Source organism: Protomyctophum parallelum (genome assembly GCF_964188405.1).
Source record: "Protomyctophum parallelum genome assembly, chromosome: 11".
Taxonomy (NCBI): Eukaryota; Metazoa; Chordata; class Actinopteri; order Myctophiformes; family Myctophidae; genus Protomyctophum; species Protomyctophum parallelum.
In genome coordinates, this window is record NC_139707.1 from 33,161,129 (window position 1) to 33,188,508 (window position 27,380).

General features: G+C 43.0%; 1 protein-coding gene across 2 annotated transcripts; it reads left to right on the top strand.

Moving 5' to 3' along the window:
* The first annotated feature begins 1,849 nt into the window (after positions 1–1,849).
* On the top strand, positions 1,850–26,675 carry LOC310867208 (glycerol kinase-like). 2 transcript variants are annotated; one of them, XM_083777089.1, is made up of 21 exons: positions 1,850–1,994; positions 7,128–7,201; positions 8,507–8,613; positions 8,930–9,007; positions 9,265–9,344; positions 9,609–9,746; positions 10,335–10,444; positions 11,217–11,283; positions 13,027–13,062; positions 14,001–14,068; positions 14,643–14,685; positions 15,213–15,293; positions 15,898–15,976; positions 16,430–16,526; positions 17,204–17,288; positions 18,322–18,372; positions 18,881–18,950; positions 19,196–19,339; positions 21,506–21,595; positions 22,730–22,804; positions 26,242–26,673. In XM_083777089.1, exons 1-20 carry the CDS (start codon positions 1,938–1,940, stop codon positions 22,801–22,803), a joined length of 1,629 nt encoding a protein of 542 aa, XP_083633215.1. In that variant the 5' UTR covers positions 1,850–1,937; the 3' UTR covers position 22,804; positions 26,242–26,673. The 2 variants fall into 2 exon arrangements, with proteins under 2 accessions (XP_083633215.1, XP_083633216.1); XM_083777090.1 differs by lacking the exon at positions 22,730–22,804 and having other exon boundaries at positions 26,242–26,675.
* Positions 26,676–27,380: the final 705 nt, after the last annotated feature.

The window sequence follows — 27,380 nt, forward strand, 5'->3', positions numbered from 1 at the left end:
ACGTTATAGTGAGGACCAATTATATGAAGATAGTTTGAAAAGTGGTGAAATGGTCCTTTAAGCATAATTGTATGATTGTACCATTGTAGTTTTAAACCATTTTCAAAGTATTCAATCAATCAATCAATCAATCAATCAATCAATCAATCAATCAAAGGTGATGCAGTATCCTAGATTAGAAGACAATGGGAAAGTCTACTTGCAAAAGCATATAGATTTTTCACTCACCCCTTCTGTGTCCCCCCCCCCCCCAAATTACATTCCCTAGGCCCATGGCATATCTCAATCGATTTTTTATTTATTTTTGCCCGATACGTACTACACACCACTTCAGCCTGTCGAATGTATTATAAGAACTGATTCTTTCATTATGCTGAAGTCCAATCTGCAAGACTCCTCCCTGTACTGCTCTGAACTCACTCTTCTCTCACTGCCTCCTACGATACTATAGGGCAGGCCTACGGTTATCTTGGTTTGATAGAATATTTCTTTAAGACATTGAATGGTTAAACTATTAATAAATAATAAATTAATAAATATTGAAACTTTACATTTTGCTTGGAACATTCATAAGTATAGGCTTAACAAATTCACGAATACATAGTTGTAGGGCGAGGTCGTGCTGACACAACAGGTCTGGGAATGCCCATATATGGACCCTTTTTTACGTTTTCGTGCCGAGTAGGGCGTAAAATGTGTACTAATTAGTAAGGCCAGGCGGGGCCTCGCTCGGGACAGCCCAGTTAAGGCCCAGTTAGGGCCCAGGTAAAGCCAGGCCTTAATTTTCGGGCCTGTTGAGAACTATTTTTCGCCCGCTGTCGGGTGCGGGGCTGCGCTAATAACTTTGGGGCGGACCCGTCTAGAGTTTGAATGGACAGGTGAGGTAGGCCTATCAGTCAAGGTTTTGTCAGAATTGCTGGCTGGCTCCATAAGTAGTTTGATGAGGTCAGTCAGTGTCGTCAGGGGCCATATATGGAGACGGCTATATATGGAGTGTGTCACGAGGCGTGATGGACAGACGGCCATATAGGGCGGTGTGACGGACGGACGGACTGACAGGTCCGTAGGAATAATCTGCAACACTGCGGCAATCAGCAATCAATCAATCAATCAATCAATCGATCAAAACTTTTTAAACATTTCATACAGAAAGTGCAACCCAATGTTCTTCAAAGATTTAAAAAATCACACTCATGTGAAGGGAGCGTGAGCCTATGACAAAGCGCCAGCGCTCGCCCAGCAGACTGCTGTCACCCAGGCGGATGCGTGGGTGCTTCTCGCCCTCGGGCGTCTTCATGGTCATCATACATCATCGTACGTCACTGCTCACTACAATTTTACAATATAGGCATTTAGCAGACGCTCTTAATCCAATTCAGCCAATCAGCTGAGCACATTCTGTGCTCAAATGGACAGACAGACAGACAGACAGACAGACAGACAGACAGACAGACAGACAGACAGCAAAATAGGGGAAACATAAAAAAACAAAAACATAAGGGATAAATAAATTCCTGTCTCAGAGGGGGAATAAGGTACCTTATGTCAGTCACCCCGTGGTGTTGTGTTGCCGTGCCCCCGGCTGTGATTGGCCAACAGTCCGCCAGCACCCTCTGACGACACCACTACAACACAACCCAACGAACCATTCAATCCCATTCATTAACACCGGAACGGGGCGTTCCCACTATTATTAATGATGATCCTCCCCCTGCACACGCACGCACGCACGCGCGCGCCTGCACGCACATGATCTCTCTCTCTCGTCTCTCTCTCTCTCTCTCTCTCTCTCTCTCTCTCTCACGCACATACACACACACACACACACACACACACTGTGGAGTGGACCGTCTCGCCGTTGTCACACCACACCACCACACGGAACCTAGGGTCCAGACGGCGTTCCAGTGACAGTGACCAGACACTGTGAAGACATCATGACGGACCCTCTGGTCGCTGCCATTGACCAGGGGACCAGCTCCACAAGGTTTCTGGTGAGGAGTTCGTCAATGAACTAAAATATCCATAATGCTGTTCTGGCAGACTGGCACTATAAATGCACTATAACTGCGAGACGAGAGTGAGTCACGTTATTTGGTTCTATATCTGCTTCCCTTTGGTTCCATGCTGCAGCTGTACACTGCTTGCTGGAGTAACACATACATTCATTTATTTAACACACTGACGGACGGGCGTCTGGTCTGACGGACACGCCGGGTCGAGGATTTATAGTACCAACAATGAACCAGGCTAGTTGGATTGAGCTCATGGTCAGCTAAGGTGATGTGATAATAGATGTATGGTGCGCCCTCTACCGGCTCAGCAGATACACAGCATGTAGTGTAGTGTAAAGTGTACTGTAGTGTAGAACAGTGGTTCCCAATGTGGGGTCCGGGGACCCCTAGGGGTCCTTGAGAGAGTTCCAGGGGGTGTACAAATGGACCCTAAACTGGTTCCATTTGTACACTCAGTACAGTTAAATTAACATTGATTTTACAATATAAATTGGGGGTCCCAGAGATAGAAATGCCATTAAAGACCCCCAGTCTGTGTAGCGGCTGTAGCCTAATCCATGTCAAACTGGAGGTAATTGAAATTAAACAGGTTGAGAATCACTGCAAAGCCGTAAAAATCGTCTCTTATGGGGGTCCCTGTCATATCTTTTCAAATGGGGGTCTGCGGGATAATTTATGTCAATTTGCGGGTCCTTGACACGAAAAAGTTTGGGAACCACTGGTGTAGAAGACTTAATTCAGTGTAACGTGCTTTAAGTCTGACCTTTTAAATACAAGTTAGGATTTTGTTAGCCATGTTTGGAACCTCACCCACCGCGATAGTGGAGCTAAGATTTTGTGCAACTTGTTTAAAATGTTGGGCATTGATTGGTTGATTGATTGATTGATCGATTGGTTGGTTGATTGATTGATTGATTGAAAAATGTATTCGCAGTTTGTAGAATGAGTACAGTTCAAACAAAAGGGCCTTTGAGGTGCATGGTATGGGGTGCATCGTGCATGCATAGTTGAAGAAACCTTGTATGAGGGCTCCTGTTAGGGTCTTCAAGGTATTTCTGTTGACCAGTAAGGAGATCCTGTAGGCTACAGGTATAGAAGAGTGTAGAACACTCATTCATATTTAATTAAAAGTTAATTCGGTGTAAAGTGTTGGGTGTTTACTGTTGGCTACCAGACAAGGCACCCCCTCCTCCTAGTGTGTTAAATAGCTCTATATTCTGATAGTAATTGATTGATGCGAACTCATTGATTGAACCAAACTCATATACATAGCCTACAGTAGTGGTTCCCAAAGTGGGGTCCCCCAGGGGTCCTTGAGGGAGTTCCAGGGGGTCCCCAGCTACATGATGGTTTGGAACCAAATGGACCCTTATGGGTCTGTAACTCTGAGAGTGTACAATTGGATCGGGTCCATTTGGTTCCATTTGTACACTCTCAGAGTTAAATTAACATTGATTTTACAATATAAATTGAGGGTCCCAGAGATAGGGTCCCATTAAATGGGGGCCCGTAGAGGCGTAGACTAATGCATGTCAAACTGGCGGTCCTTGAAATTAAATGGGTTGAGGATCACTGCTAGAGCCGTACAACTGTTCTCTTATGGGGGTCCCTGGCATATCTCTTCAAATGGGGGTCCGTGGGCTAATTAGTGTCAATTTGGGGGTACTTGACATGAAAATTGTAATTAGAAGTCAAGAAACCAAAATGTTTTTCTTTTGTCTTGAAGGGGCATGTTTTGTTTTTACCTCTGAGTCACTGACACTAAAATCTGATGTTTTCATTTGAGATTTGAAAAGAAAGAAGTCAAGAAACCAAATAAAGCTAGCAGATGCAATTGCAATTGGGGAGTTCTATGAAATTGAAGGTGATTATAAAACGGGTTCTCTCTCCTGATTCGATGAAATTGGTGACCCACATCATCACATGAACAAGTATTTTCTTAAAGAGAAAGAAGTATTTATTAAAGAGCTGGAGAGACAGGGAAGACCTCTGTTACTGAACACTTTATAGCAATTATTAGGCTATACTATCACAATATAATAGAGCTTTAGCGTTTTAACAAAACTTTTTTGTCTTACCCAAACAACATCACTTACACCACCTTTATAATACTTCTCCTGAGCCGTATCTGTAGGTTACTGACCTGGATTTACCATTATCTTTATTGAGTCCCGTGGAATTGTAAACATGATCTTTGTCGTTTTGGATGAAAGTCCAGTCCTTATAAGGGAAGCTGAAGCTGTTCAGTAGATTGTGGAAATTTCTCTTACATTTTGTCAAGTGGAAGATTGTCTGTTTTGACATTACAGCCAGACTGATATATATCTATCAGTTTGGCGGTATCTGTGCCTGTATATTGGGTGTGAGATTGTAGATAAGATTCAGTTCATGTGTTTATTTAGTTGTTTGCTTGTGCATCAAACATGGGTCACATCGGCAATCAGTTGGTCCAGCTAGTCTCTTCAAAATCAAGATCGGCATCAGGCTCCGAAATCTGGCATGCCGCCTGTTTGAACTCAGTGAAGCTCTGGTGTGTAATAAAGTATAAAGGTGAATCACGCACATCACGCACATCGACTGGAACAGTGTCAGTCCAGTCACATGACCTGTGCTCTCCTAAGGTTGTGCAAGGAGTCACAAGGTGTGTGTGTGTGTGTGTGTGTGTGTGTGTGTGTGTGTGTGTGTGTGTGTGTGTGTGTGTGTGTGTGTGTGTGTGTGTGTGAGACGTTTCAATTTATTTATGTCAGGGTATGAGGTTGGAATACCCTGACACTGACAATTTAATTGATAACATACAAGAAGGTTAAAAAGGTGTGTGTATGTGTGTGTGTGTGTGTGTGTGTGTGTGCGTGTGCGTGTGTGTGTGTGTGTGTGTGTGTGTGTGTGTGTTTGTCTATTGGACAGCAGACGATAGCACACTGTGTTAATTCTCTGAGCTCATTACTGCAGAAATTTTACCTCATTAGTGTGTTACATCCTATTCCTTCCCCCTCATTGTGACAGACAGTTATCTGGTTAACCTCAACAGTGTGTTATATCCTATTCCTTCCCCCACACACTCTAGTAGGAAACCTACTTACTTTACTTGATTTGTTTATTTAATTTAGATGGGACAATGCATATTAATGGACATTACATAAATGCAGTGTAAATACACCGGATTTAGCAAAAATGCTAGGAAACAGTACGACACATTAGGGAACAAAGCATTTAAAAACGTCTTTATTTCATGGCTTATTCTCCTGAGTTGCAGAAGGATTATTTAAAACTTAAGATTTGACTGCATGCTGTGCAGGAAATATATTTTATATAGGCCATTACTGTAGTAATGCTTTTCTTACAAACCTCAAATCTTCTTAGCCTGTTCTTAATGTATTATGTATGTAACAGTCCAAAACAGGGAACGATCAGTTATTAATTCCGGTTAATATATTAGGCTATTATTCAGAGGTATCGGCACAGTAGATGTTGTGGGCCAGTAAGCCGGTATATGTTGATAATCTGTCCAATATTAAATTTAGATCTCTCTCTCCCGTAATGTGCTCATCATGGTGTTGTGGGTTTGAATGTCCATAGTGACCTTTGGTGGGAGCCATGAGGTCTTCATTTGTATTTTGGGTCTTTATTTAGACATTCAGGATGTTATGTGAGATGTGTGCCAACTCATCCTGGATTGATTTGCATGCCAACTCTCCCTGGGTTGAGATGCGTGCCAACTCTCCCTGATTGGGTTGGCACACATTGATCTCCTGCTTTTGTTTTCTGTCCCTTTGCACTGCCCGTGTGTCTCTGATGTCTAATATATTGGTTCTCAAATTTTTCATGTCGAGGACCCTGGACCCACAGGTTGAGAACAACTGCTTTAAAATACTGTGATGTGCGCTGTGAGTACAGCAGAGAGAGTTTTCAGCGAAGAGATTTGCTGTAGGGTGGGAAAAGGTTTAGCAGATTCTAAGGTTTAAGTGGTTAATGGATGTGGATGAAGCACGTGCCATAAATGAACCGTGGTGCGATCACATAGCGGCGTGATCAAAGAGAGTCGTGACTCTGTCGATGGCCTCTCTGTAAACACACACAAGGTGACTCCAGTGTTTCATTGACCTCGTATGGCTACTCAGCAATGCAGTCAGTGGTTCTCAAAGTGGGGTCCGGGGGTCAGGGGCCCTGGATTTTTATTTTTAAACATAGCATCAAAGTAGCCTCGGTCCCAGCCTTACTCATCTGCGAAGAGAAAAGCCTGGTCACAACCTAAGGCAGAGAGTGCATAGCCGGAAGTGTTGGGCCGGAACATCCATCTTTTTTCCCCCCGATACGATATTTTCCGACCAATCACAACACTTGTTTCATACACGGAGAATGTAAACAGATTTGTAAAGCGTCAACGTCATTTCCTTGAGCTATACTTCCGCCCAAATCCCGCTACTTCTGCCAAATTAAAACAGGCTCAAAGAATCGTCAGTGATGTTACCCATGTTTTAAATGGCGAGTTTGTACTTCTGCCCTCTGGGAGAAGATACAAAGAACCAAAGTGAAAGTACATCAGATTTAAGAAATCGTTTGTACCAACAACTAAGATGTTGAACGAGGCTCTGAAACAGCAGTAACTGCGTGAGGCTAGATTATCCACATCATGTGTGCAATTGTGTAATGTTGTGTCTCCCTCTGTAATGTATTTTTGTTGTCATTGATGTTTTATGTGTGGTTGTAGCTGGGGTCAAAGCCCAAGAAAAAATTCCCTTGTGGACAATAAAGTTTATCTTGACCTTGACCTTGAAATTCCAGCATTGCACTCTACAACAGCGTGGGTGTTGCCCAGCGTGGCATCAAAGTAATTTTTTACCACTTTAACTTTTAATCTCTAGCTATTTAAAAAATTAATCTTATTTAGGGGTACCTCACAATACTTATACAATAATTTGGAATCTATCGATGTCACTTCAGTTTAATCACTTAGACCCTCTAGACCTGAGTTAAACTGTACTTGGTGCATTCTTTTTCAGCCTATAGTATGGCAAGTCGGCTATTTTTGGTGAATGTTCCACCCAGGAATGTTGGGAGTGGTTAGTTATTAATACCAGTGCTCTCTCTACTCCTAACCTCTGTCCCCTGCAGGTGTTCAACGCTAAAACAGCAGAGCTGATCAGCCACCATCAGGTGGAGATCAAACAGAGCTTCCCTAAAGAGGGGTGAGTTCACACACTGAGTTGGCCTGACCTAAAATGTAAATGGCCTAAAACATTTTTAAGTGGTGCAAACCACTTCCTTAAGTGAGTATGTGTGTGGGTAGCTGGCTGGCTGGCTGGCTGGCTATGAGCATGAAAACAGCATGGTTGTTTTTCACCACCTGTGCTCAACCTAACACACACACAAACACACAAGCACATATAACTGTATAGTGATTTCAGGTGTGCCAGTACAGTACAGTAGAGGGTACAGTCGAGGGACCCCCACATGGTAACTGTCATTTCTCAACCGTTTCGGGCTCACCGGGCCGGCACCCTGGGTGTGTTCCTGTGGGTCTGGACCCCCCCCCCCCGGGGACCCCCACACAGAGTTGCACCACTTACTTCACATGGGTGTGATTTTTTCCCCTTCAATGAGTTTGACCTTTTAAGCTAGGTACTGTACAACAATAAGACCATTATTGTTATTACAGTAGTAAACTATTGGTCAAATAATAATGATGGTATCTTTGAGTTAATGATTCAACTGAAACATGTGCCCAAGGGGGCACAGTGGCACAGTTGGTAGTGCTGTCGCCTCACAGCTAGAAGGTCCTGGGTTCGATTCCCGCTCGGGACACTGTGGGTGCTGGCGGCGTGTTTCCTCCTCCACGTCATCAGTGCCCATACCCGAAGGCGGGGTTGGCGAAAGGGCCTTTCTGTGTGGAGTTTTTCTGTGTGGAGTTTGCATGTTCTCCCCGTGTCCCCGAGGGTAGGTACCCTCACAAAAAACATGCAGTAATCCTGGTCTCTAAACTGCCTCCCCCTGGCCAGCCGGGACGCCTGATGGAGGGGAAAGGAACTGGTTGGAATAACGTGTTCCTTCCACGCGCTACGTCCAACCAGGGAAACTCCCCCCTGTCAGGTGCAAAGGAGGAACTTGGACACTCAGGCATGAAGGAAGCATGAGTTCAAGTCCGTTGCTCTCCCCAGGTTGGTGGAGGGTGTGTAGAGCCCAGGATCACATTAGATGATTGAAACAGGGGTGAGAAATGGGTTAAAAAATATATTTAAAAAAGAAACATGTGCCCAATAGCATTTGTATTGTCATGTATTGTTGTATTGGATGCTGTGTTTCTCTATATTATGTTTAGGAATAGAGCTGTATGACATGCATTCTCCCATAGATACATCGACACACAACACAACCTTAGTATTATGTAAATAAAGATCAAACCATTATTGCGTTTGGTAAGTGTACATCACATGTTCAATGTTTATGCGTGCGTGTGTGTGTGTGTGCATGCGTGTGTTTCATGTTTCAATCAGATGGGTGGAGGAGGATCCTATGGAGATAATCCAGTCAGTGTACGAGTGTCTGGAGAGAACCTGTGAGAAACTGGGACAACTCAAGATTGATGTATCCAATATAAAAGGTTTGGGGTGCGTGTGCATGCGTGCGTGTGTGTATTATAGTTTGTGTCAGTGTTTTACGACAGCTAGCAGTCTACAGTACATTTAAGTCGCTCAGAGTTCTCTACCTATTTATATGTCTAGTGACATCTATTTTCATTCAATGTAATGGCTAGAACTGGGTGTAAACAAAGTTGGTCCCATTTATAACCAGATGTTGGAAATCAATGTACCGTTGTAAAGTTCATGTCTTTCACTCTGTCCTTGCACTTTGTCATCTGTGTGGATAGCACGTTGTGTGGATAGCTAGATGTGATTGTGTGTGTTGTGTCTCCTCAGCGGTGGGAGTGACCAATCAGCGGGAGACAACCTTGGTTTGGGACAAGAAGACAGGAGAGCCTCTGTACAATGCTATCGGTGAGTTGACGTCAAATGCACATAATGAAATGCACATAATATGGAGTCAAATGGACATATTATTGAGTCAAATGCACATACTATAATATATTTTGTAGATCTACTAGCTTATACTGTATCTGCTGCTTAGCAGAAATGGGAATTAAAAAATATATCTTTAAAAATATTTCAAAATATATATTTCTGAATGGAAGTGACGTGTGTGTGTGTGTGTGTGTGTGTGTGTGTGCGTGTGCGTGTGTGCGTGCGCACTGCAGTGTGGTTGGACATGCGGACTCAGTCAACCGTAGAGAGACTCATCAACAGAACGCCTGGCAGAAACAAGGACCACCTCAAGGTAGGACTATCACCTTTTGTTCATTGTTTTTTAAATTATAGATTATTACCTGCTGTCGCAATTATTACATTGTGTTTGAGTCTGTATCTTCACATGTCTGTGCATCATGTCACCCGTTCTTTGTGTGTGTGTGTGTGTGTGTGTGTGTGTGTGTGTGTGTGTGTGTGTGTGTGTGTGTGTGTGTGTGTGTGTGTGTGTGTGTGTGTGTGTGTGTGCGTGTGCGTGTTCGTGTGCGTGTGTGTGTGTGCGCGCACGTGTGTGCAGCATAAGACAGGTCTTCCTATCAGCACGTACTTCAGTGCAGTGAAGCTGCGCTGGATGATGGATAACGTGGAGGAAGTGAGACAGGCGGTGGCGGAGCAGAGAGCCATGTTCGGCACCGTCGACTCCTGGATCATCTGGGTACGCAACACAGGCAGGCGGGCAGGCAGGCAAATACATCATTTAAACAATATATGTAGTCCCACACCACAACTGCAACGGCAGTGGGTGAACGATATCGTTTGATCCAAATGTGTGGCCAGACACGTGGCCAGACTGTTGCCTCTCGCAATTTTCAAATGCTTCCGTCATACAGTCTGAAGAACGGAAGTGCTGTCCATGAGTAAACGATAAAGCTTGGTGCTGTGGCAAAAACAAGTCGTACTCAAAGCAAAGCACTATCCACGCACAAATAACATGTATCTCCCGCTCGTTTGACTCTGGTCCCGTCTCGTTTGTGTTTCCAATGGGACAACAGTTCCGTGAGCATCGTGATTGGTCGAATATCTTTCTGGTCTGAGCAGCAGAGACGGCTTCTGTTACTCGGCTCTCGGGAGCTGTAATTCCAGACTGTATATAGCATTCCGAGATTGTGGAATAGTTTTCTACGCAAGACTACTTTCAGAGCGATTTCTGACATAATTATCGGTTTTCGCTATAGTTAGCATCATGCTTGGTTGTGAACGCTGAACGGACCATATTAATGTGTCTTTTATTTTGCATATTCAGTGTCTGACAGGAGGCAGAGACGGAGGGGTCCACTGTACGGATGTCTCCAACGCCAGTCGTACCATGCTCTTCAACATCCATGACCTGGAATGGGACCCCGAGCTCTGCAGGTATCCTACCATAGAGCTATAAAGGATAGAGTCCGAACCGGAGCGTTAGCCCCCCATCCAGAGCGGAAGTTTAGCCTAGCCCCGGCAGGGCTGTAGCTGACGTTTTTGTTGCCCTACGCACAACTATCTTCTGCTATCCTACAGATATATTAGTGGTTCCCAAACACTGGTTTGGGACCTATTTGTGGGTCGAGGACACCTTTTTATGGGTCCCTTTTATAAAAAAAATCGTTTCCTTTCCGTATTGTGTTATGTATTTTTAGTACTGCTTTAATAAAGGTTAGTAGGTACCAAGTGCATTTACTCAAGTACTGTACTAGTTTTACTTTACATGCGTATGTCCTTTTTCAATGCTCAATGCTTTTACTCCACTGGCATCAAAATATTCTTCAATTTCTAAACATAAAAGTGAAACGCTTTCAAATTAATTCATCAAAATCCTTCAAAATATGATCTGATCTACACGCTCTCAACGCTTTGTGAGCTTGTACTGCAGTACAGACGTGCCATTCCAACTCTTCATGCTTATATTTTCCTGAAGGTGTTTTGAAAATGCATGTTTTCCCTGCCGGTTTTATTCACTGATTAGCTTTCCTGTTCTGCTGCTTTGCTACTGAAAGGTATCCAGCAGAGGAACTCTATTTATTCAGGGGATCTGAATAGAATTAACATAATAAACCTTGTCAGTAGGCTACTTTAATAAATGTACTTAATAGTTACCTTCCAACACTGGTAATAACACATAGTAACAAAATAATATGTCTGTTTTCAGATACTTTGATGTTCCCATTGAAATCCTCCCTAACGTTAGAAGCTCTTCTGAAATCTATGGGTGGATGGTAAGTTCATAAACCCTCGTGTGTATGTGTGTGTGTGTGTGTGTGTGTGTGTGTGTGTGTGTGTGTGTGTGTGTGTGTCTGTCTCTGTGTCTGTGTCTGTGTCTGTCTGTTTGTTTTGGGGACAGATTCGCATGTGTTTGACTTCACTACATACTTCCAACCACCAGCGTTTGTTGGGACAGGGTTGTCAATCACTCCAAAATTATGTCATTCAGAACTTTGTTTGACTGTTCCTGCACATCCGAAATGTTCTTTTTTTGTGACCAACTTCTTTTTTCTTTTTTTTTTCTTTTAAGAACCCCGGGTTAGCACAGACATTACAGGAGAGGGAAACAACAATGATGTATATGTATACATCATACATAATACATGTTTCTTTTTCTAACAAAACAAATATGATGGAATCCAAAACAAAACGTGGCAATGATGTTGAAACAGACAAACATGGATGGATCAGACTTTGTTTACAAGTACAAGTACAAGTATTCAACCTAACGGAGTCCTGATTTAACCTTCTGTGCCGCTGTGAGTAGGGCTTGGATGGAATCTGTCCTTGCTCCCTGTGCTCGAGCACTGGAAACCTCCAAACTCAAGACGTCATAGAAGGATAACTTCCAACGGTGGATACTGAGGTTATGGGGCGGTTTCCATCTCTCACATCCGAAATGTTCTGACTATCCAAAAGAAGTTTGGACGGTGTGATTGGCCAGCAGTTTTCAGACATTCAAGGTTGCCACAATAGTCTTTAAATTTGTTTTGTTGCAAAGAGTAGTTGCATTGGTGTGGTTTGGGCCTAAGATTTTGAGTCGACTAACACTAGACTGAAACTCACTACTGAGGCAATATAAAAACAATTTAGTATTGATTATCTCTGTGTAGTGGCCTTTGGAGGAGGACAGTAAAGTCTCCAATAAGGAAAACAACATTATGGTTACAGTGTCATAAAATAAGATGTATCTCATTAACCCTGTTCTGAACTGATAAAGACAGTAAAGATTATAAAAGACTGTAAAAGTCTGACCCAAGAAGAAGTCTAAAACTCCTTTGATCTGTCAGGGAAATTAAATGTTGCTGTCAAGCAACATCTTGTATAACAACTTGTATGTCGATATTTCGTAAAACGAACGCCCTATTAGCTGTAAGTCAAAGTAGTTACGTTTGTCTGTGGGTTTTACAAATATTTACTTCTGTCTAAATGCTTTGGAACACAGGTTATTTCATAAGCTATCTGACTCCATTTATCTCCCTCAAAGTAGCTAAAGGAAACAATCCATAGTGCTTTCTTGGGTTTTAAATTATCTTAGCAGCAGACCTGAACTGTACTCTCCTGTGGTTTTTGATACAAACTGTAAATAAAGTTTTCAATCAATCGCACACGACGGTAAACGAATGTTCGCAGCGTTTGTTTATTGGTATGTGTCAATAAAAAAGTGAACATGTTGAGTACAAGCTCAACATTTCTACAAGCGAGCTTGTAGATCTGCTATTTTCATAATATTTTTATACATTTTTAAACCTGAAATGGGACATTCTGCACAATGAGTACTTTTACGAGTACATTTCGATGCCAATACTTTTGCACTTTTACTGAAGTAAATTTTAAATTCCAGACTTTTACTAATAGAGTATTTCTATACTGCAGTATTGATTATTTTACAGTACAGTAAAACATTTGGGTACAGATTCACTTTTACTAGTTGTTTTTTGGATCATTCACTGCGTTCCTCTGTTTTCTTCTTGCAGAAATCCGGTTCTCTGGAAGGCGTTCCCATCTCAGGGGTAAGAGAACGTCTCATTTCATCAAATTTCACACATTACATAGTGTTGATTTTGACAGAAAACTTTGCTATAGTTTTAGTCAATTACAGAGGAGTCAAAAAGGTTTGAGATCCACTGGTCTAGGTGACCAGTCTTGTTAGTTTCTAGGTAGAGTACAGATGTGTGACAGTGTCTAGGTAGAGACTACAGATGTGTGACAGTGTCTAGGACAGAGAATACAGATGTGTGACAGTGTCTAGGTAGAGTACAGATGTGTGGCAGTGTCTACTGTAGGTAGAGAGTAAAGATGTGTGACAGTGTCTAGGTAGAGTACAGATGTGTGACAGTGTCTAGGTAGAGTACAGATGTGTGACAGTGTCTACTGTAGGTAGAGAGTACAGATGTGTGACAGTATCTAGGAGGTAGAGTACAGATGTGTGACAGTGTCTAGGTAGAGTACAGATGTGTGACAGTGTCTAGGTAGAGTACAGATGTGTGACAGTGTCTACTGTAGGTATAGAGTACATATGTGTGACAGTGTCTAGGTAGAGTACAGATGTGTGACAGTGTCTAGGTAGAGTACAGATGTGTGACAGTGTCTACTGTAGGTATAGAGTACAGATGTGTGACAGTGTCTACTGTAGGTATAGAGTACAGATGTGTGACAGTGTCTACTGTAGGTATAGAGTACAGATGTGTGACAGTGTCTAGGTAGAGTACAGATGTGTGACAGTGTCTACTGTAGGTATAGAGTACAGATGTGTGACAGTGTCTACTGTAGGTATAGAGTACAGATGTGTGACAGTGTCTAGGTAGAGTACAGATGTGTGACAGTGTCTACTGTAGGTATAGAGTACAGATGTGTGACAGTGTCTAGGTAGAGTACAGATGTGTGACAGTGTCTACTGTAGGTATAGAGTACAGATGTGTGTGACAGATGTGTCTTCTCGTCGTGACAGTGTCTAGGTGACCAGTCAGCAGCTCTGGTTGGTCAGATGTGCTTCAACAACGGCCAGGCCAAAAACACGTAAGCTATCCGACTGACTCCATTTATCTCCCTCACAAGCATTTACTTCCAGTACTGTACTTAAAAACATCATCAGGGTGGTGCTGCTGACGTATTTCAGCAATGATTGTACGCTATTTCAGTAGTAAAATAAGGCGCCCCCAAGGGGGTGCAGACGTTTATCCAACATACCAAACATCCGACAGTCATTAGTCCGACAACATGTCGCTCCTGACATGCGTTGCCGGTTACAAATCACCCATGCTGCGGGTTACAAATCACCCATGCTGCGGGTTACAAATCACCTATGCTGCGGGTTACAAATCACCTGTGGCGTCCGCGTGAGTTTAGGGTTAGGTTAGTGTTTGGGTAGGGTATGGTATGTCGGAACAAGTGTGTTTGTGTGTCCATGCATGCGAGTACATTACCATTCCTGCTGAATGTTGGTAAAGACGGCTGTCTGTTTACAATATAGGTGTGTTGAGTTTCTATCCTGTAAGATGATGACTCGAGTTATATTATTTACATTAAGACTTGAATAACCTCATCTTGTCTGTCTGTCTGTCTGTCTGTCTGTCTGTCTTGTTGTGTGAAGGTACGGGACCGGCTGCTTCCTGCTCAAAAACACTGGCACCAAGGTGAGACACAGTGGTGGAAACAGTAGGCTACTCACACATTTATCAATCAATCAGAAATGCAATGTAGAAACACTCTGTTACAAGTAAAGTAAGAGTAAAAGTACAAAGGTATTGGCTATGTTTGTCTCTGAGGTGAAGTGGAGTAGAAGTAAAAGTATAGAACATTGGAAATACTCCTGTAAAGTAAAAACTAAGTAAAAAAATAATAATCTCAAACTTTTACTTAAGTACACTACTTAATTACTTTATACTGGTGAGATGTATCGACTCACACACACATAAAAGAAAATGTTATTATTTGTGTAAGTGGGAGTTTGCTGTGATTTTGTGCAACATGTTTCGAAGTTTGGACTACAAACATGGCCTCTTTCCTCTCTGCTGTCCCTTTCCATTTGACTGCAAACATGGCCTCTCTCCTCTCTGCTGTCCCCTTCCATTGGACTGCAAACATGGCCTCTTTCCTCTCTGCTGTCCCCTCCCATCGGATTGCAAACATGGCCTCTCTCCTCTCCGCTCTCCCCTCCCAGCCTGTGATGTCGGAACACGGCCTGCTGACCACGGTAGCCTACAAACTGGGGAAGGACCGGCCAGCATGCTACGCACTAGAGGTGTGTACCAACCTACCTGGGTACCAAGTTTTATGTTGTTCCTGAAATGTATCATACAATTTGAATATAGGATGAATCTACGAATCTAAGCTTGTCCCTGGCATGAAATATTTTCAGATGGGGTTCTGTGGCCAAATACAAAACTCATTTGTAGGTCCTAGAAACGATGAAAACGTTTTGCGAACCACTTCAATTAAAGGGTCTGTCCTGAAATCTGAAGGATCTCACACCCATAGACATAGAAAGGTAGACGCCTCCTTCGGCTCTGGGGTTTATATATGTGCAAAAGTGAGGGCAAGCTTCCGCCGTCGGTGCTTCACTAGTCTTGCGTAACTAGACAACAATTGCGAGAGGCAACCGTCTGGCAACGCGAGACTAGTGCTTCACAGAAGCTTCCGCCTGCATCACAGCGCAGACGTTCGGGTTTGATAAGTCCCGGAAATGACGCGCTGTAATGATTGGCCAGTGGTCACTTGAGTGGCAGCGTGGCTTCCGCCCTCACGTCGATACACATGGCTCAAACGAACTACAGCGGCCAATGAGTTACCGCAGTAACAAAAAGCCCTAGTTGTTTCAAGGTGCTGACCTGTGATGGTTGTTTCAGGGTTCTGTGGCCATAGCAGGGGCTGTGGTGCGGTGGCTGAAGGATAACATGGGGATCGTCCAGTCCACCTCAGAGATAGGTAACTAACTACAATTTAGCAGAGATGTTTCCGATCATGTTTTGTTTCTCCCGATCTGTTCATCATCATTTGATTTTGAGTATCTAGCTGATACTGATTTTTCCCTATCCAATATTTATGTTTTTATAGAACACTTGTGCCATATCACAATAGTAATATCCCAAATCACAGACGATATTCAGTCTAATATCATCAAGTAGGCCCTGATCACGTGATCGGATCAGGAGAATCCTACTCTTAATCCAGAACGATTTACAGTTAGCAAGAACAACACAAGGTAATACATCAAATGCTCCTTAATTTGTGTCATCATAGATTAGTTTTCATTTGTCGATTCGTTTTATCAACGAAATCAATTCTGATTCATATTAGAAGACAATGATTATAGATTCCCCTCCTCCTTCTCTCTCTCTCTCTCTCTCTCTCTCTCTCACTCTCCCTCTCTCCCTGCAGAGCAGCTAGCAGCAGCAGTAGGAACGTCGTACGGGTGTTATTTTGTCCCAGCGTTCTCTGGACTGTATGCGCCATACTGGGAGCCCAGCGCCAGGGGGTGAGACAGCTCAATCTCTGCAGATGATACAATTTACACACAGTGTTGATTTCGTCTACTAAATCTATGATGAAAAATGTCCATTCAACAATGGCTTCCATCAATGCTAACTTTCCAGGAATGTAAATCCTGCAGTTTCTATTAGCTTGGATTCCCCCATCGACGATGTCACTTGCAGGCGGTTTCTGAACTGTCCACAGCCCTCCTCTGAGACACATAACAGAGTAAACAAAAATGGTACCATATATAATGAGCATTAGTGAGGACCAATCAGGTGAAGTAAACCTTGAAGATGCTTTGCTACAAGCAGAATCTTCTACTAGAGCTACTTACAGGTGTTGCAAGTTCCTCCTCTTGCTGGTAATCCTTGGTGGCAGGATGGTTTGAGCATTACGAGTACCAGCTGGGAGCTGAACTGCTATACTGAAGTACTACCTAAGAAAATATTTGGCTCTCCATGTACCACTTGTGTGTGACACTCTTATATGATAGTAGTAGGGCATTCATTTACAAACAAACAAAAACAATTAAAAAATGTAATAAAGTTGAAACATGAAGATATTGCGGTTTGCGTCCAACAGCAACAATATAGGATAGTTAAAATCTACAATGACGCCTTCCCAGATTGAATGGTATAAACTATAAAGTAAATAATCAGGGCACTTCTTCTCGTGTAGGATCATCTGTGGCCTGACCCAGTTCACCAACAGGAACCACCTGGCGTTCGCTGCGCTGGAGGCCGTCTGCTTCCAGACCAGAGAGGTGAGTTAGTTAGAGACACATTTACACAACATGGAGGCTGTCTGCTTCCAGACCAGAGAGGTGAGTTAGTTAGAGACACATTTACACAACATGGAGGCCGTCTGCTTCCAGACCAGAGAGGTGAGTTAGTTAGAGACACATTTACACAACATGGAGGCCGTCTGCTTCCAGACCAGAGAGGTGAGTTTAGAGACACATTTACACAACATGGAGGCCGTCTGTGAGTTTAGAGACACATTTACACAACATGGAGGCCGTCTGCTTCCAGACCAGAGAGGTGAGTTAATTAGAGACACATTTACACAACATGGAGGCCATCTGCTTCCAGACCAGAGAGGTGAGTTAGTTAGAGACACATTTACACAACATTTATCAGTTCCAGAGGTTCTCAACCTTTTGTAGATTAGGGGGTCAGCCGACAAGTGGTCAGAATCAGATTCTAGCCCGGCAGTGGCATAAGTAAGCCTTGCCGAGCCATGAGTGAGGCAGCTTGATGTACAAGAGTACATCCCCTAGTGTACTGTACATGATGTACAAGTACACCCCCTGGACATGACTTTAGGATCTTCTAGGGACTTAACCCAATCCAACCCTTAATGCTGAGTGCCAAGCAGGGAGGCACTGAGTCCCGCCCCATATATTTGCATATGATTGATATGGCCTTGATTGGTCGCCCTTACTACTTTGGAGGGGGTGAAATCTAGTTTCCAGGTTAGTCAGATGGGTGGGCTGCGTGCATTTTCATAGCATGTTTACTTAAATGATCAATCTTGGTGCGTTACAGCTTTTCACCTTTTCACCTCTGTTATGAGTCTGTCTGTCTGTCTGTCTGTCTGTCTGTGACACGTTGTCCTTAATTACTCAGTACACCGTAACACCATCTAGTCGAGACAACACACGGCCCTGAGACTTCATATATGACTATAACTTTCACATATTGCTCCATATATGACTCAATGTCTGAGATAATGGTGCAATTCTGTTGGTCAAAGGTCAGGAAGTTTGGTTATTGACTAACTCGTGTGTGTCTCAGATCCTAGATGCTATGAACCAGGACAGTGGAGTTCCTCTCACTCAGCTGCGGGTGAGTTTGTGTGTGTTCTTCTGCATATTTGACCTTTATTTAACCAGTAAAAACACATTGAGAGACAAAATCTCTTTTTCAAGTGAGAACTGGCCAATCCTTGGTGGCAGCATTACGAGGCAGTAATACAATTTTACTTCAATGCATCATCGTGATCATCCATGATACACAATATGTATGTACACAAACTTCAGGGGACTTTTCAAGGCCAATTTGAGTCTGGTCTGCAGGTAGTTCCACGACCAGGGACCTGGAAGCTATTTATATCTTAGACCCTGATGTAAACAAGTCTTAGTGCTTTTGTTTGGTCTCATCCTCGTAGCATTTTTGTATTGTTGAATTGTCTCCATTCTACATACTGTGAATACAATTTAATACTGTCTGTCTGTCTGTCTGTCTGTCTGTCTGTCTGTCTGTCTGTCTGTCTGTCTGTCTGTCTGTCTGTCTGTCTGTCTGTCTGTCTGTCTGTCTGTCTGTCTGTCTGTCTGTCTGTCTGTCTGTCTGTTAGGTGGATGGAGGCATGACGAGTAACAAACTGTTAATGCAGCTGCAAGCTGATATACTATGCATGCCTGTTGGTAAGATTCATGCACACACACACACACGCACACACACACACACACACACACACACACAAAAATGAACATGAAATGGATGCATAGTTACGCAATGTAAAAAAGCAGTCCCAAATCCCAATAATGTTCCTCTATGTTGAAGAATAGTAAAGAAACGTGTGTGTGTGTGTGTGTGTGTGTGTGTGTGTGTGTGTGTGTGTGTGTGTGTGCGTGTGTCTGTGTGTTTTTGCATACGTGTGTGCGTGCAGTTCGTCCCACCATGGCAGAGACCACCGCTCTGGGTGTGGCCATTGCGGCGGGGTCGGCGGAGGGGGTGGAGGTCTGGAGTAACAACCCTGATCATCTACCTGACGTAGACACAGAGAAATACCATCCTCAGATCAACCCTGAAGGTAGGACGACACCACCACCTCACTGTACAGTGTCACAGACACCACCACCTCACTGTACAGTGTCACATACACCACCACCTCACTGTACAGTGTCACAGACACCACCACCTCACTGTACAGTGTCACAGACACCACCACCTCACTGTACAGCGTCACGTACACCACCACCTCACTGTACAGTGTCACAGACACCACCACCTCACTGTACAGTGTCACAGACACCACCACCTCACTGTACAGCGTCACATACACCACCACCTCACTGTACAGTGTCACAGACACCACCACCTCACTGTACAGTGTCACAGACACCACCACCTCACTGTACAGTGTCACAGACACCACCACCTCACTGTACAGTGTCACAGACACCACCACCTCACTGTACAGTGTCACAGACACCACCACCTCACTGTACAGTGTCACAGACACCACCACCTCACTGTACAGCGTCACATACACCACCACCTCACTGTACAGTGTCACAGACACCACCACCTCACTGTACAGTGTCACATACACCACCACCTCATTGTACAGTGTCACATACACCACCACCTCACTGTACAGTGTCACATACACCACCACCTCACTGTACAGTGTCACAGACACCACCACCTCACTGTACAGTGTCACAGACACCACCACCTCACTGTACAGTGTCACAGACACCATCACCTCACTGTACAGTGTCACGTCCTACAGTAGCACGACACCACCACCTCACTGTACAGTGTCACAGACACCACCACCTCACTGTACAGTGTCACGTCCTACAGTAGAACATGTATATATTTGTTTCCAGTCGCTCCAATCGCTTCACATTGGTCGCACAGGTCAGTGTTGGCGGTGAGTTCAGTTGGAACTGGATGAATAAAACCAAACAGCCATAACATTTCGGGGTTTCCGGCCAACATCAACGCTGATTTTTTGTCAGGGCGCGATGCCTGGAGTTGGGGGGATGCGAAGGTCGCTTCAGTTGGATTTATCCAGCCAGGGTGAAGATACCAGGCGGCCGTTTGCTTCGTTTATGTCGCCCGGCGTACACGTCTTTGCGTCTTTGTATGTAATCACAAGCTCTAACTATTCAAGTCTGAACGCAGTTTAAGAAGTCTGAAGGTATCACAACACCACCTCACTGTATACAATACCAGTCTCAGATCAGTTTGATTACTAAACTAAACTATGACAATAAATGCTGGTTGACTACCTTTTTTCACTGACGAAAACTAAATAAAAACTAAGCTATGTGGAGCTTGTCTCCACTTAGGCCTTCGGCCTGGTGCAGACAATAATAGATAGTTGCAGACCATGCCAGACAGTGTTCACAAGCCTGGCATGGAATTACATGGTTATTGACGATCCAGTAGCTCACACTACCACCAAGTGGAAAGATTTAGTCATTACACTATCTCAGCATCATGTAGATTTATAGGATCCACAAACCAGATTTCAAAGAATTGTCCAGATGACCGTGTGTGAATTCAATATGTTATCTTAAAAGCAGATAATATTTAACATTTCTCAACGTTTCCCAACCTGGGAGAAACTTTGTTATTGTTATTTGCAAAGTTTTGCGTTAGTGTCAAAACTTCCTGCCGTAGTGTGAAGTCTAACCCTAGCATACAAGCACTTCACTCTCCATGATCCCTTTCTACCACTTTTGACTGACCAAGATATGGCGACCAAGCAGACATGTCTTGGTCACTTGTTCTCGTGTCTTTTGTTTGTTTCTTAAGTTTGTTTTTCTTGACCACAGATGTGCATGTTATTTAGCCAGATGTGTCATCTGTCTCTAAACTTTAGACAGATGCAGAGGCTTATTGTTTACCTGGTATCCTATATCAAATGTACAGGATGTTATTTAGATCAGTGGTTCCCAAACTTTTTCATGTCAAGGACCCCCAAATTGACACTCATTAGCCGGCGGACGCCCATTCGAAAATATATGCCAAGGAAGCCCCATATTTAAGAGAAGATTTTTACGGCTCTGGCAGTGATTTTCACAGATTTTTTGTTTCAAGGACCCCCCGGTTTGACCTGAATTAGGCTACAGTCTACGGACCCCCATTAAATGGCATTTTAATGTTGTCTGTCTGTCTGTGTCTGTCTGTCTGTCTGTCGGCCTGTCTGCCTGCCTGCCTGCCTGATGCCTGCCTGGCACAGAGAGTGAGTTCCGGTTTTCTCGATGGAAGAAGGCTGTCCAGAGGGCCATGAACTGGGAGACCACAGAAGAGCCCTGTGACTCCAACAACGGTACAAACACCACCCACACAACCCTGTTACCCTTTACCACAAGAGTGTAATGTAATGATACATCCACGCCCTGTTATGTTAGCTTAAATCATGATAATATATTATTCTGTGTTCTCTTCAATAATAATATGGTTGCTGTCCAAAACTGTTACTTTTCAGAAGTAGTTATTATTTTTGCTCCTCTCAATACTTTTCATTGATTCATTATTTGTAAACCACTTTCATTATTTTTGATACTTTTGTGCGACACTCTTGTGCGACAATTTATTTATGAAAAAAGTTGAAATATGGAGATTGGAGATACAGGGTTCCTGCCCGGCAACCGGAGTCATCACAGCTTTGACCGTAGCCTTAAGAACACATTTCTTATCATCACAGCTGTGACCGTAGCCTTAAAGGAGAGTTCCGGACAACTCGTTGTATTACTGTAATATGATGACGATAATCCATTGATCACTGGAAAATTAGCAAAAGAAAAAAAAATTAATCCATGCTGAGCGTTACTCAGCGTTTTACCCGCACGGGCAGTCAAACGCTAGATCTCTTCTTTGGGTTGTCCGGAACTCTCATTTAAATACACATTTCTTATTAAAGGTAGGGTAAATTATATATATATATATATATAATTATCTGTATAGTAATTATTTTATTTCTTTTAAAGGTTAAATCACTATATGATAGTAATCATTGTTATAGAGTATTTGTTCAGTAAGATCAATCAATCAATCAATCAAGACAGAGTAGCCATTTATCAGCTTAATTTGTATAGTGTTCCAGCTCCAATTGTGTCTGCTCCTTTCGTTGTGTCATCACCACGTTTATCTGTATCCTGACTGAGTTCTCTATCCCGATTGGATCAAATTGGAGTGTTTACTCTATAGCAATAATTACCATCAAAATATAGAGATATTTTAACACGGTTACTGAACAAACACTCTATAGCAATGAGTACTATCACAAATGTATACGTAGAGCTTTTTAACCACAGAAAATCACTTACCCTATCTTGAAGAACGGTGGGTGAATGAGGCACTATTTATTCTTCTTCTGAATCATAATACTAATACTAATAATCATAAGCATGATCATGATCATAATCCTAATAATTATTATAATCATAATAACCATCCGCAGGTTTAGCAGAGAAGGTGACCGGCTCTCCGTGGGGGGTCCCCTCCAGGCCTCCCTCCAGCAGGGTGGACCACTAAGGTCCGATAATTATAATTATGAATAAACATGCATTCTAACAACGTCACCATACTAACGTGCACCGCTGGACAGTAGTACCTTTACTCAATTCACTGCTACTTGTGTACACTTTTGAGTTACCTTTACTTTACTTACTAAATCGGATTACTTCTTCAACAGAAGACAAATTAGCAGCTAATGTGTCTTCTTAACCCATTCAAACCAAGGAAGCTTAGAGAAGGAAAGGTCATGGTCACGTGACTGTGCTGCGCCATGACTCTTTCATGGGAGCCAAATCTCGCACCGGAAGTTACATGAATACATGGCAGTGAATGGAGCCAGCTTCACCAGCTCAACATGAACCATTGAGACCTGTGTCATATAATCGGTTCAGGAATATGAAAGAAGTCATATCAAAGTTTATTTTCTAATCACTTGCTTTTTGATGTGCACAGAGTGCACAGTACATCATTTTATTTGAGGATCTAAACAGCAGCAGGTATCGTTTCTGTTTCGGAGGTATCACGAGATGTGGCTGCCAGACAGGAAACGGCAGACAGTCTCGCGATACTTGGCACGTTCAGAAACATACTTTTTGCTCTTTAGATACCTCAATAAGATTACACAGTGTACACATCGAAAAGGAACACAGCAGACAATAATGTGTTATATAACATTCTGTTATTTTCCAGAAGCGATTACTTTACAAAAGATCTCAGTCATTCAGAAATAGTGTTGGTCACTGGGCTCTCACTGACTCCAATGCATTCCACCGAACTTCCGGGTGTAGTTTGGCTCCCATGGTGTGACGAATCTGCCGTCCGGAATTGCATGATAGCGAAAATGACGTTGGTGACCTTACCTCCATTCCATCTACCTTGATTCAAACCAGGAAAGCACCTGTGTAACTAACCTGACTGCCAGATGGGGGCGGTATTGAAGTAGCTTGTGAAACAAGAGTGAAGCAAGCTTCTTCCAGAGTCAGGTTACTGTGTAATCAACCACTTTAACCATTATTTTATACTTTAGCTATTCGAAAATAGCAGATCTACAATCTCATAATTTTGTGACAAAAGGGTTTCCTGTCCATATAGAGCACTTTGCCCATTATCAACCATGGTCCTAACCAATGCTCAGTGGTGGAAAAGGTACTCACATTTTTTATTTAAGTAAAAGTATTAATTATTTCAATATAGAAATAATTAATATAATAATAATACAAGTAAAAGTCCAGAATTTGTTTAGTACTATTCATTTAGAATTTGTTTAATTTGTTTTAAATGTCCCATTTAAAGTTTTCAAATGTATAAAAACCTTTGAAGATAGCAGATCTACAAGCTCACAACGTGTCACGCCAAGCACATTTTAAATACCGAACTTCTACTTGTAACGAGAAGATGAGTATTTCTAGATTGTGGTTTTGACAGTTCAGTACTTTTCCCCACACTGCTAGGTTTTCTATAAGCTGTCCTCCTGCCCTCCTCTGAGACATAGAGTGAGTAGACAGGTTTTCTAAACTGTCCACAGCCCTCTGAGACACAGAGTGAGGAGACAGGTTTTCTAAACTGTCCACAGCCCTCTGAGACACAGAGTGAGGAGACAGGTTTTCTAAACTGTCCACAGCCCTCTGAGACACAGAGTGAGGAGACAGGTTTTCTAAACTGTCCACAGCCCTCTGAGACACAGAGTGAGGAGACAGGTTTTCTAAACTGTCCACAGCCCTCTGAGACACAGAGTGAGGAGACAGGTTTTCTAAACTGTCCACAGCCCTCTGAGACACAGAGTGAGGAGACAGGTTTTCTAAACTGTCCACAGCACTCCTCGGTATTCTAAACTGTCCACAGCCCTCCTCTGAGACACAGAGCGAGTAGACAAATTTTCTAAACTGTCCACAGTCCTCCTCTGAGACACAGAGCCAGTAGACAGGTTTTCTGAACAGAGTGAGTAGACAGAAAAGGGTGCCTTCATTATACTGAGCTTAGTGAGGTACCAATTATATATGTTGAAAATGGGCGAATCGCTCCCTCGAGGATTTGGCTTGTTGTTGGCCGACGGTTGCATCACTGGGCATAACTAACTGTGTGTGTGTGTGTGTGTGTGTGTGTGTGTGTGTGTGTGTGTGTGTGTGTGTGTGTGTGTGTGTGTGTGTGTGTGTGTGTGTGTGTGTGTGTGCGTGTGCGTGTGCGTGTGCGTGTGTGCGTGCGTGCGTGTGCACTTGCATAAGAGTACACATGGGCATGCATGTTGCCCCATCAGCATGCTTCACGTCGACAACATATTTAATGCTGCAATCTTGTATGTCCTATACCTGGTATTTGAACCAGGTCCCAAATTTCTACCGTTATTGTATACACATGACTACAGTATGGTCTATTGTGCTTAGACCTTCATGCAATACGTCTTGTCAATCACCTGTGTCCACAGCATATACTGTAAAAGTCTTGATAGAAGTTAGTTATAGTGTATACTACATCTATGTAACGTCTATCCAGGCTTGTGTGTGCACTAGTACTGTGCACCCCAGACAGTTTTTAAGTTGCTTGACTCAATGTCTATATATTTTATATAAATCAGACACGCCCATGTACTTCCTATATAAACCTGTTCTTCTACTTAAAACTCAGTTTTAACTATGTTAAAGCCTGTCCGAACCAATGCAACTCAAGCAAGGAGTTCCAAGGAGTTGCATCATATGGCACGTTGCAAGCAGTTGACTCAGAGTCATCGCATGTTGCAAGGAGTTGTATCGCAAGTCATTGGGTGTGGAGTCTGTGGACTGTACAGTTCTGGTGACTACTACTACTGTCCTAATGCTTATCTTTTATTTAGCCCCTCCTATGTCCAGCTTTAAGAGTGTGTGTAAACACAAAACAAGACAAACATTGTGTAAACACAAACATTGAAGACGAAGGTGAAGACGCAAATTCTAATTGGCCAGAATTAGATGATGTATGATGATAAGAGCACCCCTCACTTCACATGCTAAATCGCAAAAAAAAAATACACATCAACATGAACCAACATACACTGAGCATAGTGCTGTCAAACATGTCCATGAAGCTATCTATGAAATCTAATGAAAAAGTTCATTCTGCAACACAATTTTATAGATCGATTATATCCCTCCTTTGTCTCTCTCTCAGCCAAGGGGGTCCCTGCTTCATCTCTCTCTCAGCCAAGGGGTCCTTGGCCAAAACGTTGAAGACCCCTGGCTTATTCGGAAGGGGGCGTGTATGAACATCAAATGTCTAAACATTGAATATAATACCTAAATATTGAATCAAGCATCTTGTAAACCATCTGGATTTGCACACAAAAGCCAGAGTATAATGTTAAAATGATACCCAGAAGTGTTTAAAAGAGAAACACCACTTTAATTGATTCATATCACCCAGCCATCAGTAAAGTTACGTTTCTTCCTTCAGGTTTGAAGTAACTTCTCTCTCCTTTCTCCACAGATCACCAGAAATAACACCGTCGCCATGGACACATGGAGGATTATTATGGGATGTTTACTGGAAGTGAACAGCACTCTATTATCTACTGTGATACTTAATGGCTTCTGTTGAAGAGAAGCTTGACACATTATTAGTATTATTAATTATTATTATTATGCCAGGATTGACACTGTGCCATGACCCAACTTGTGCCATCTTCGGTTTAACCACTTTCACCTTGGCGTCCCAGTTTTAAGGCCAGTCCACGACGATGCAACTCCTTGTAACATTCATCCCCAATGGCAGTTGCAAGATGTTTGCATTGCCTTAAAACTGTTTTGTTGCAACTGCCATTGGGGATAGTAGTTGCATGTTGCAAGGAGTTGCGTGGCAAATCCTTGGTGCGGTTTGGGCTTAAAACAGGGCATGAATGGCTGAAGCTCAATGAGCTTCTGAAGAAATAACCATGAACTGGGTTTGGATTATTTTGTTTCATTTTTTCTGGAAGAATCTTCTGTTCTTGGATAAAGGGATGGGGGGGGGGGATGCAGATTTTGTTTTCTCATCCGGAAGAAAAGTATGAATTGATGATCTGGTCTGTTGTTGAGAGATCATGTCAGTGATTCTGATTCAAGCACATGAAGCCTAGCTTCCCTATGGGGCGAACATTCTGTGAAAATAGCAGATCTGCAAGAGGCTGGTATAGCCCCTGAGGGACTCCAGCCAACAATGTAGGCTTTTAATGATTGCCGTTAAGTTGCACTGATTATTCAAAGATATACCGTCCCGTTTTAAATAATTTGATCTCTTCTGTATAGTTTGTGATTTTCTTTTAGTTTGCATTAGATCCGACTCCGACATTGCTTGAATGTTGGGCTTGACTGTGAATGAATGACGTGCTGCTGTTTATCGCATCACGTTCTGTGACGTTCGTGAGAGTCAGAGACGTTTTGTGAACTTACCGTACTGTAGAGAGCTGTGGTCCTTTAAGTGGTTCATTCAAACTAGCGGATTCGAATGAAAATCAACCGATAATCACCTTACCTTATCGACCTACTGCATGTATACTGGGAGCCTACTGGCTGTGATTAGGAAACGTTAGAGACGTCCGACGTGGCGTTGGTCAGTTTTAACTGGCCATGTATGTCCCCTAACCTCAT